Source organism: Homarus americanus, unplaced genomic scaffold (assembly GCF_018991925.1).
Source record: "Homarus americanus isolate GMGI-L3 unplaced genomic scaffold, GMGI_Hamer_2.0 scaffold824, whole genome shotgun sequence".
NCBI classification, from domain to species: domain Eukaryota; kingdom Metazoa; phylum Arthropoda; class Malacostraca; order Decapoda; family Nephropidae; genus Homarus; species Homarus americanus.
Genome location: NW_024719328.1, coordinates 3,238,867 through 3,251,614, shown reverse-complemented (window position 1 = coordinate 3,251,614; position 12,748 = coordinate 3,238,867). Strand labels below are relative to the sequence as shown.

At 39.7% G+C, this 12,748-nt stretch overlaps 1 protein-coding gene across 1 annotated transcript in view; it reads right to left on the bottom strand.

Annotated features, from left to right (window-relative positions):
• Positions 1-11,065, bottom strand: part of LOC121860007 — a gene marked incomplete at its 5' end in the record, with an annotated part of 30,306 nt that extends 19,241 nt beyond the window's left edge. Inside the window, 2 exon segments of the mRNA XM_042357020.1 lie at positions 5,638-5,762; positions 11,000-11,065. Coding sequence (XP_042212954.1) covers positions 5,638-5,762; positions 11,000-11,065 — 191 coding nt within the window.
• Between the last annotated feature and the right edge of the window lie 1,683 nt (positions 11,066-12,748).

Below are 12,748 nucleotides of genomic sequence, written 5' to 3'. Positions count from 1 at the left end.
ATTACAGTGGAAAGTGGGATAAAATCGTGACGAAAACAATGACTTTCGCTTTCTTTCGTTCAAAAGATGTTACCATAATCGCTTTTCGAATGGTTTTCAGTTAAAAAAACTGTTGTATTTCAATAATATTCTATCCTAATTGACTTGAATAAATACTATGATACCATATTTCTGAATATTTTCATTAAAATCCATCAAAATCATTTTCCTTGTCATCGTCTGCAGCACCAAACAGCTTCTCCAAGTCCTTTCCTTGAACAGGGCAAGAGGGTACGTGTTTTTCGAATCGTTTTCAGTTAAAAAACTATTACATCACACGTATATTTTACCTAAACTGCGCCTGAATGAATATATTCTCGGAAATAAATAGTAGTTTTGCTGAAACGTGATGTATTTCAATGTAAAATACAGTAGGATAAAATACATGACGAAAACAAAAGACTTTACCTAAGCTTCCGATGTTCTTGAGATGTTACTCGTTTTTTTAATAGTTTTCGGTTAAAATTCTGTTATGTATATTACAATGATATTCTATTCATACTGTGCTTGATATAATGCATTCACGGAAATGTAATATTTTTGCTGAAATTATGTACGTATTACAGTGGAAAGTTGGATAAAATCGTGACGAAGACAATAACTTTCGCTTTCTTTCGTTCAAAAGATGTTACAATAATCGCTTTTCGAATGGTTTAGTTAAAAAACTGTTGTATTACAATAATATTCCCTCCTAATTGACTTGAATAAATACTTGAATGGAAATATACAATATTTTGCTGAAACTACCCGCGTTTCAGTGTAAAGTGTCGTAATAATAAATGGTAGACAATTTGCCTTCGGCACTCGGTGTTTCAGGCACGGCGAGCCTCAGTTTACAGGACGTAGAGCGTTTTTACTGAAGGTTTTGTTGTTGCATTACCCTCAAAAACGTGGGTCGACCTATAAACGAGGAATATCATAAATTAACGATTTCTTGGTCAAAAAATCAGGGTCAACCGATAAACGAGGGGGCTATAGACCAGTATACAGTGGTCCCTCGGTTAACGAGATTTCGGTTTACGAGTTGCCTTCCATAAGATTCTTAACTTCGGTTAACGAGCAATCCCTCGATTAACGAGTTTCTTACAAGCCAACCTGAACATGATTTCGCTTGCATTTGGCGGTCCACCAGCTGTAGTATTAGTCCGCCAATACAGTAATCGGTTCTAGGGCTTAAATTCCTTACCATTTTAGCAAATATCAAGAAGTTTATACTATTCAATAATTATAAAAGTTTAATATTAAATTTTTTACTAATTTTAACAATTATTGAACATAATTGAAGGTAATGAAACTAGTTTTATGCATGCCATCCAGCCTCTCAACACACCATACAGGCGTCAGTCTTTGTGTCTTTTCAGTGGAGGTAACATCTTGCTTGAGACTCTCTTCAACTAAATGCCTTGTTTCTGTTTATGCAAGCAAATTTTTGGTCATTTTGAAATTTATTTTACATATTGACAATATATAATGCAATGCAGTGTTCATTTAAAGAAAATAATCTTGAATTGCACCAAGAGAACTAAAATTTCATGGGTGAAATGGCGCCATGGGGTGACTTCTCTACCACCCCAATGCCTTCTCTTCTCCCTTCTCCTCCACCCCCATTCTAATTCCCATCATCATCATCATCCAGGAGCCTTCTACATACACACCTCAAAGTAAGTGTACTTTTCTACCTTTTTTGTTGAATTTAGGCAATTTTCGGTGAGCTGGAACCAATTACCCAAAAACCCATTGAAACAATGGTTTCGGTTAATGAGTTTCTCAGTTAACGAGCAACCTTCTAGAATGGATTGTGCTCGTTAACCGAGGGACCACCGTATACGGTATGTTGTCACAGTTTGATTGCTCGTTTCAAAGTGGCGACCATGTGGTCGCTTGTTGTCGCTGTGCAGCTGTGGCGCTCACGCATGTGCACATACACACAAAAGCCCGCTAAAAAAAAAAAAAAAAATTATTTTCTAAAAAGTCCGATTTCGGTGGTCCGATTGCATCCGGATTTTGACTTTACTAAAGCATTTTTTAAATGTCTGTGTCCCAATTTCATCGATCATCTCATCTATCTATCTATCTATCTATCTATATATATATATATATATATATATATATTTATTAGCCCAATAGCACGATTCTACACACACAAAGCCTGTTCAACGAGCTATATACCGTGAACTCTAATGGGGACTACCTGCTCACGGCTTATAAGCTTCAAGTGAAATATAATTTTAGAAATATAAACAAAGTCTAGGACTGCTTTGCATCCTGGTAACGAAGGAAGCATGCTTCCCTCGGGTCACACAGAAGCCAAAGCTGTGGGGTTCAATTCTGAAGAGGTGTTAATATATATATATATATATATATATATATTTTGATAAAATCACACTGGAAAATGGAAACAACGGAGTACCTTAGCTTTCGTCTTTATTCAAGACATCTTCAGAGGCAACTGGATTACATGGACAGAGAGAGGCTTAAATATACAGGGTGACCTAAAAACATGAGGTCAGGTCAAAATGATGACATCCACTAATCCCCACACCAACACACACGTAGAGGAGCTTAAGAGAAGGGTGGTGACGTGACTAGCCAAGTCAGTGGCCCAAGGTTAAAAATGCTTTGAAAACCTTTGATCTAGATGTATGATAGTTATTTTGTGGGTCCCTTTTTTCTGACCTGACTTGGCTAGTCACCGGTAAAATTGTAAAAATTGTAAAAAAGTGCATAAATATGCATCTAAACCCCTGAAATAACCAATATCATTAATACTTGTAATAAAAAAACAATAAATTAGTAAAAAAAAAAAAATAAATAAATAAATAAATAAATAAATAATGTTCGTTGTAGGAGTTTTGTTTGTTATAGCATTCTCAATTTTATAGGTAAAACCGTTCGTTATAGGAATATTCGTAGTAGGATCCGTTCGTTATAGCATACCCCACTGTATATATATATAATAAAATAGACCCCGACTTATGACGCAAGTTAGGGACCCAAATCCAGGTCAAGTCCGATGATAAAAAAAAAAAAAAAACAAAAAAAAAAAATTCAATTTATAAAAAAATAAAAAAATAAAAAATCTACAATGAAATACAGTACACTAAACGTAAAAAATAATGAGGAATGGATACAGTACAGTAAAAGTAATAAATAATGAGGAATGGATACAGTGTGACTGAGCACTTACCTTAAATGTAGTCAGCTGAATGCACACAGGGCCCCCATAATTTTCTATTTACAGGATACGTGGAGACTACATTAATTGGATGAAGCAGAAGAGGAGACAGGGCTGGGTGGGTCATCAATGTCGCTTCCTTCAGACAGGTTTATGTACTGTGGAAACTTGCTGGTTGAAGGTATTGGATCATCTTGAGGGAGTGAAGAGGCAGCACTGGTGGGGCGTGAGGAGCCAGTACTGGGGGACTTCTTGAAATAGATGTCCAATTTAGACTGCACAGTTTGCTTTTTCTTTTCATTATAAATTTCTCTGTAGCAAGCAAGTGCATCTTGGATCATTCTGTCAACTTTGGCATCACGCTCATAATTTTGATCCATGTCATCAAACATTTGCATTCCTTTATTAATTGTAGCAAATGCCTCTGCCATATGTTTCACTGAAAACTTTTTGGGGGGTGCAGGCTCTTCTTCTACATTTTGTCTCTCTTCTTCCTCTGCAACTTTCTGTGCATCTAGTTCAATAAGATCCTTGTTACTGAGCTATTCTGCTACACTTTCAACCAACTGTCCAACATCTTCAGTATCAATTTCTAACTCCAGCTGTTTACCTAACTCCACTATCTTGTTACTAATATCCAAAATAACTTCATTTTCATTAAATCCTTTGAAACTGTGCACATATCTTTTCAGGATTTTCTTCCATATTCCATTCATGCAATGTTTTGTAACCTCATCCCATGCTGCACTAATGTTCTTTATACATGACAAAATGTTGTACTCCTTCCAAAACTGTCTGAGCGTTTTCTCACCTTCAGTAGCAGCAACAGCCTGAGCGAAGGTCGTGCGTAAATAATACGCTTTAAAGGCAGCAATAGCACCTTGATCCATGGGTTGGATGATAGAGGTAGTGTTAGGTGGAATGTACACTACCTTAACATCAGGGTGCATGTCGTCCAGGTGTGGTGGGTGTCCCGGAGCATTATCCAAAATCAGTAAAAGCTTGAATGGAATCTGTTGTTGCAGACAATACTCCTTGGCTCGTGGAATGAAACAAGTCATGAACCAATCCTCAAACAGTACTAGGGTCATCCAGGCTTTCTTGTTACTGCGATAAAACACTGGCAGTGTGTGTTTGCTGACATGTTTAAAAGCCCTGGGGTTCTCTGAATGATAGATCATGAAGGGCTTTAGCTTGAAACCAGCAACATTCCCCCCCAACAGAAGTGTAATTCTGTCCTTGAATGCCTTGAATCCGGGCATTTTTTTGCCTCTTTGTGGATGTATGTCCGCTCAGGCATGCGTTTCCACAATAATCCAGTCTCATCCACATTGAATATTTGCTCAGGCAAATAATTCCCTTCCACAATCACATCATCTAACTCCTCCTTAAAAGCTTCGGCAGCACCAACATCGGCACTAGCTGCCTCTCCACTCACCTTAACATTGTGTAGACTGTAGCGTTTTTTAAATCTATCAAACCACCCATGACTTCCTGTAAAGGTTTGATCACATTCATCTCCTGCCTGCTCCTTCAGGCTTTGGAACAGGCTTCTTGCTTTAGCCTGTATGGTTAGAACACTTAAGGGTACACGCTTCTGTATCTGGTCTTCTATCCATATCACCAATAATTTTTCCATATCGTGGATAGGACCTTGTCTTTTTTTTGATATTATAGTTCCCTTTATAGGTGTTGTTCCTTTCACTACTTCACGAATACGTTCCTTGTCCTTCAGAATAGTGGATATAGTTGAGTGTGAGAAACCTAGGTCGCGTGAGATTGTTGCTACTGTTTTTCCATTCTCATACTGTGTTATTATCTTCAGTAGTAAAAATAACATCTTAATTTCATGATGGTATGCTCACACAATTAATATTTAAGAGAAATACAGTCGCCAGGTTAATGTCCATTCAAATAATGGACTCAACCTCTTCCCATGCTCGCTGGGTCCCTCCCTCCCTCCCTACCAGAGAAATGTTTGGTATATTTGCATTTTTAGTAATAAATAATACCTCAGACTAAAGTTAGGATAATATAATTGACATTGCTGGATTCCTTGCAGGACAGGGAATATTTTGAATGTAAACGTCATATATTTTGCACAGAAGATAAAATTTTTGCTCATTTTCATCTTCTTAAATTACATCTAAAATTTGAATGCCTAATGCATATTTTAGGGTGTTTATATTTAAAATGATCACCATCTTGTCAGGATTCCAGCAATGTAAATTATATATTTTATGAGCTAAAAACATATATATCTTCAGTAAATAAACACATTATATTTCACCATTGTGTTGTTTGCAGTACTTGGGGTAGACTCATATTTCCCAAATGCCACACTTATTGGGTTTACATGGGATTCTATGGGGAAATGAGAGCCACTGAACGGGGATCAAATAGCATTATCAACCTGTACCAACCTTGACCAGAATATTGTTTTTCATAATGATGGATATGAACTCAGTGAGGGGAGACACAAGGCTGGTGATGGAGAGGTTGTTGCACACACTTGCACTAATTAAGGCAACAACACTGAAGTACATACCTGTAAGAGAAAAAGGATACAAAGATGATATGTTCACAGCTGTTATGAACTTCTTTAATAATTTAAATAACAAACATTAGTCTATCTCCTTATAAAGAAACAAATCCTCTGTGATGCTTCTGACAATAAGTGAGGTGTTAAGTTATAAGCAAGATAACAGCCAGTTCATCACTTACAATATGTGAGGTGTTAAGTTATAAGTGAGATAACAGCCAGTTCATCACTTACAATATGTGAGGTGTTAAGTTATAAGTGAGATAACAGCCAGTTCATCACTTACAATATGTGAGGTGTTAAGTTATAAGCGAGATAACAGCCAGTTCATCACTTACAATATGTGAGGTGTTAAGTTATAAGTGAGATAACAGCCAGTTCATCACTTACAATATGTGAGGTGTTAAGTTATAAGCGAGATAACAGTCAGTTCATCACTTACAATGTGTGAGGTGTTAAGTTATAAGCAAGATGACAGCCAGTTCATCACTTACAATATGTGAGGTGTTAAGTTATAAGCAAGATGACAGTCAGTTCATCACTTACAATATGTGAAGTGTTAAGTTATAAGCAAGATGACAGCCAGTTCATCACTTACAATATGTGAGGTGTTAAGTTATAAGCAAGATGACAGTCAGTTCATCACTTACTACAGTAAAACAAAACCCCTTAACCTCTCATGGCCACAGGAATAACACAGTTATGGGGTTAGGAATTAATAGGGCAATCAACTGATCTAAGGGACCCTATTCTAACACCTGTACACCTAAAAATGGAGAAGTGAATCCTGAACAATCATTCTGTGGTCATACTGAAGGTGAATGACTCATTATTTCACAGGCCATTTATTAGAACCTAACTTCTAATGATTAAAGCAGTAGCAGAATGTTGTAAATACAGCTACAGTAATTTCTTTATCAAACACAAGAAAATAAAATCACACACTTTAGATTGGGTCGTCATAATTCCCGGGTCAGGTACCACAAGACATCGTGAATTATAAATTGCAAATTGTAGTTTAATTAATATCAATGGAAATAATTACTTTAGTTTCAGAAACTTTAATAAACACTAAATATGGTTCATAATACATCATTAAATGCAATAACACATAGATATTGTACAAACAGTACAGTGAACCCTCGAAGATCCGGACTAAAAGGGGGGACCACCTGTCCAAAAAAGCCAATTGTTTGAATCTTCTGGTGGATGAACTAAATGTGTAAAAACAATAAATAATTAAAAAAAAAAAAAGCCAAAAAATACAGGACTGTATTTGCATATAAAGACACAAGGGAGTGAGTATTTAAGAAAAAAAACTTTTGTGTGTATTTTCCTCCTGTAGCCATAGTCTTCTGAAAATAATATATACAGTACCAATAAATGTGAGGAATAAATAACAATAATACCAATAAATAAGTTACAAAAAAAAATACTGTAGTATTACCTAACCGGTAAATAAAAGCCAAATGACAACACAGTCGCCATTTGCATACACTGCCTGGTTCCCCATAGTAACAAAGACCAGTTGGATGATGTCCTAGCAACGCTCCCCACCCCTACACTCTGCACCCTCCCTCACTGAACCAGCTAACTCGTGTACAAAGAACTGTTTATTCCCTTTATTGTTTACCCTTATGACAATTATTTCTTTTACTATTTTCACAATATATATGTAGGATGGAGTGTGCATGTACCTAACTGAGTAAAAATAAATGAAGAAAGTTACGTATATCTACCCGAAAATATGAGTTGAAAAACAACTACAATAACACAACAGCGTGGTCCAATAGCCTGGTGGTTATAGTGATAAGTCTAACCTGGCTACAATGTCATGATTAATCACCATTAAATCAGTAAACACTAATAATAACAGTAAGTCCAGTGAACTCGGGGAAGTGAGGAGAGTTACAACTGCAGACGATGCACTAACTAGTTAATGAAGTGACTCCCCTTACCCACACCCACTGTCAGGTGCAGATCAAAATACGCATGAGAGAAATACATTTCTTGCAGTCTAATTTGAAAACAGTGACGGGCACAGTTGTAAACATATTATATAAGCCATGCAGCTACCTATGATAACATAATAAGAAACATTGTATCACTACTTGAGTGAATTAAATAATATTCCCACAAACAACAAATGTCAACTGTGTTTATTTTCCCACCTCCTCGGGCACCTGTGTTCAAGCAACTGACGGGTCAAGCAGCTCCCACGGGCCTAAAATGTTCTTTGCTCTGGTTTGGGAATGCTTCTTAGGGAGGCTTCTTGGCCCCTGGAACTTCTAAATTTTGTTCGAATCTCCGAAATCCGGATTTACAAGGTCCGAATATTTGAGGGTTCACTGTAGTTGTATATTACATTAACAGTTCCTTCCCTTCTAATACTTATCCTCTTGGTGACACCAACATCGAGACAGACAGGTGTCGGGCTGGCTGTGAGAGCTCTGTGTAAACAACCAGAAATTTAATGAGGCAGAATAATTAGGTCTGGGGTTGACTAAGAGTTTTTTTTGGGGGGTGATTACTTTATGATAGTTATATTAACCCGATACCAAATGAACCTACAGTAAATTCTATAGGAATTATGATGAAATTGCATAATGTTGTACTAAGGGAACAGAGGGAAGGTCCACCACCACCTTAACTTGACGTCTTACACAAGATTCACTTAACATTTCCCTTATTTTATAGTTTTAAAATATATTTTCTTTACTTCAAAGTGACATAAAAGCTTTGAAATTATATTTCTACGACTTTTATTGTTTCTTATGTAAATAAGGACCGTAGCAGCTGCCGCTATGCCAAGAATTATGGATATTTGATCAAAATTTAAAAAGAGGAAATGGTATACAGTAATACCCCGATTTACACGGTTTCGCTTTCTGCGATTCTACATTTACGCGGTACCTAGCCAGAACCGGAATTTCATTTTACGTGGTGCATCTACTCATATATGCGGGTGAAGTATAATTTTTTATTTAGCTCAGAAAATTCATACAAAATTACCTGGGAATATAATATACATTGCTGGAATTCTACAATATGATGATCATTTGAATATAAACATCATGGATTTTGCATTAGACATACAATTTTTAGATCTAATGTAATAATTTGGTTTACAAAAGCAAATATTTTATCTTTTATGCAAAATATATGAAGTTTACATTCAAAATATTCCCTGACCTGCAAGGAAGAGAAATGTCAATTACATTATTTATTACTATCGTTAAAATCTAGTGTTTTCACCCAAACATTTCTCAGAGGTAGGAGCTAGTGAGCTGGGAAGAGTTGAGTCCATTATTTGAATGGACATTAACCTGGCGACTGTATTTCTTTTAAATATTAATTGTGTGTGTATACCATCATAAAATTAAGATGTTATTTTTACTACAACATAGTTTTGTGTCGGAAAAAGTGGAGTTTGGGGGTCGGGCCAGTCTCTATTGGAATTAATCCCATATGTTCTGTTGTTCACTTTACGCGGTTTTTACTTTCCGCGGTACCCCGTGGGTTCAATTGACCGCGTAAATCGGGGTACAACTGTACTCTCGATATAACGGATCCCTATTGAACACTTGATTTGGTGGAAGGCATTTTTCCAATATTTTTCACTGTATTTAGTGAACTAGTTTGCTATATTGAGATGAATTCTGTTAGTACGCTCACACCTTCAGAGACACCTCAGACACATGATACAGTAAAACCTACTTCAGCCTACAGTGAACATACTAAATGTATAAAAACGATAAATAATGATATAAAGTAATTACCTGAAAATCTGAGAAAATGGCGAGAAAATCAGTCAAACCTTTCTGCACCGGGCATGGGGACAAGGTTCCCAGCTTTATGAAAGATTACACCATGTTTAGCCCCATCCTCACATGGTTGGTGTGTGGGTTGGAAGACCAACCTCTAGGGTAATTTCAGCTATTACAACACAAATTAGCAAAGCTTTCCTTGTGCATATATACAGCTGATTTGCCAGGCAAGAAGATGACGGTAGCAGTGAGTGTGATGGGGGATGAAGGAGGGGGTTTTGAGAATTGCAATTAAATGCCAGCTAGCGACGTGTCCTCCTAATATTACTTATTCAGTAACTATTAGATGTTTTAATTGCCTGTATGTTGGCCTGGCGAGTTATTGCTAGGCATTAACATACTTAGGTATAAGCTAGGCATCACATTCTGGACTATACAGTCATCCCTTGGTTATAGCGCACTTGGTTATCGTGATTTTCATTATCACGCCTCCATCAAAATCTGCACACCTGCCGTTATAAGCATTTTTCAGGCTGAGAATTTGGTTATCACGCATTTGCCTCCAGGTGTAATGTTAACTTATATCTATTGAGGATAAAATCTTTCATCTACAAATTGACAATAACACATTTGCTGTAATCAGACATGTCTAGTTGCCTCATTGCAACCCCAATTGCAACCCCAGTTGCTATTGGGGTTGCAATATTCTGTGTCATTACTGAATAACGAAGTCTTGGTGCACTCTAAGATTGAGAGAAAACAGAGGACTCAGGTGTCCTGAAGCGAGAGAAAACGGACTCCTATGGGGGGACTGAAATAAAAAGAAAACATAGCTAATGTTTTTGTGGACTACAGTATTAAGCGACTTTTCATCACTTTGTAATAAGCCTCCATGCCTGTGTGTGTTTATTATATTTACCATAACATTATATATATTCTTAGTGGGTTTAAATGGTGGTAAAATGGGAAACTTGGGGTTGGGTCTTGGGTGCCTGGAACCAATAGAATAAATCCCATAGGTTCTGTACTTTCATTATCGCGTTTTTCGTTATCACACACTGGGCGTGGTCCCAATTAGGCGTGATAACCAAGGGATGACTGTATCACAAAAACTGGTTTTTAGAAAAGATGGCTTTTTTAACTCATAATTTCAAGTAGATATACAAAACTTTCAGATATTTTACGCAGTTACATACAGTATGAGCCAAAATAAAAAAAAATAAAAAGAAATAGTAAAAGAAATAACTATCATGACGTCAAAACACTTTTTTTGTTACTAAGGGCCGGCAGAGGCAGCATCCCAATCGGGCCAAGTTGCTATGGAGAATATTAAGGCCAAGCAGCCAGTGTCCAGGGCAAATGGCGGTAAGATTTTGTCATTTTCCCACTTGTTCAACTTACCTCACCTAACCTAACCTAACCACAGTCATACTTGAACTTCATCTGAAGATAAAACTGTTCCAATTATTACTGTACCTCCTTTGACAGAAGTCTCATCTATTGTAATAACATGGCTCTGAAGGTCATGGGCCAAGATTTCAACTGTCTGGCAAAAGACATCTGGTATTGTTGAATCGAACTTCTGCTACCAAACTCTGGGTTTCTAGTGGCTGCAATGATTTACACTTGTATGACAGTATCTGGAGCAGCTTATAGCTGATCCTTCAATAAAAGGGAACACACACACACCTGTTGGAAAAAATTATAGGCTGAGGAATGAAATACAATTCCTTGAGAAACAGGAGTGACTATACAGTTAAACTATACACACATGTCCTACAGCCCTGACTCAGACACACCACATGCCCTACAGCCCTGACCTGGGGACAAACCCACATGCCCTACAGCCCTGACCTCCTGGGGACAAACCCACATGCCCTACAGCCCTGACCCTGGGGACAAACCCACATGCCCTACAGCCCTGACCTCCTGGGGGACAAACCAACATGCCCTACAGCCCTGACCTCCGGGACACACCTACATGCCTGACCTCCTGGGGACACACCACATGTCCTACAGTCCTGACCTCCTGGGGACAAACCCACATGCCCCACAGCCTTACCTGGGACAAAACATGTCAGCCCTGACCTCCTGGGGGACAAAACCATGCCCTACAGCCCTGACCTCCTGGGGACAAACCCACATGCCCTACAGCCTGACCTCCTGGAGCCCACATGCTCAGCCCTGACCTCCTGGGGACAAACCCACATGCCCTACAGCCCTGACCTCCTGGGGACAAACCCACATGCCCTACAGCCCTGACCTCCTGGGGACAAACCAACATGCCCTACAGCCCTGACCTCCTGTGGGACACACCTACATGCCCTGACCTCCTGGGGGACACACTCACGTCCTAGAGCCTGACCTGGGGACAAACCCACATGCCCTGACCTCCTGGGGAGCCACATGCCCACAGCCCTGACCTCTTGGGGACACACCACCACATGCCCTAATCCCTGGGGGACAAACCCACATGCCCCTACAGCCCTGACCTCCTGGGGGACACACACACATGCTCCCACAACCCTGACTCTGGGGACACACATGTCCCTACAGCCCTGACCTCCTGGGGACACACTCATGTCCCACAGCCCTGACCTCTTGTGGGACACACCCACATGCCCTAACTCTGGGGGACAAACCCACATGCCCTACAGCCCTGACCTCCTGGGGGACACACTACATGTCCTACAGCCCTGACCTCCTGGGGACACACCACATGTCCTACAGCCCTGACCTCCTGGGGACAAACCCACATGCCCTACAGCCCTGACTCCTGGGGGCACACCACATGCCCTACAGCCCTGACCTCCTGGGGGCACACCACATGCCCACAGCCCTGACCTCCTGGGGACACACTCACATGCCCTACAGTCCTGACCTCCTGGGGACACACCCACATGCCCTACAGCCCTGACCTCCTGGGGACACACCCACATGCCCTACAGCCCTGACCTCCTGGAGGACATACCACATGCACTACAGCCCTGACCTCCTGGGGACACACTCACATGTCCTAAAGCCCTGACCTCCTGGGGACACCTCACACGCCCTACAGCCCTGACCTCCTGGGGACACACACTCACACGCCCTACAGCCCTGACCTCCTGGGGCACACTCAGACGCCCCACAGCCCTGACCTCCTGGGGACACACCACATGCCTCTACAGCCCTGACCTCTGGACACACTCACATGCCCTGCAGCCCTGACCTCCTGGGGACACA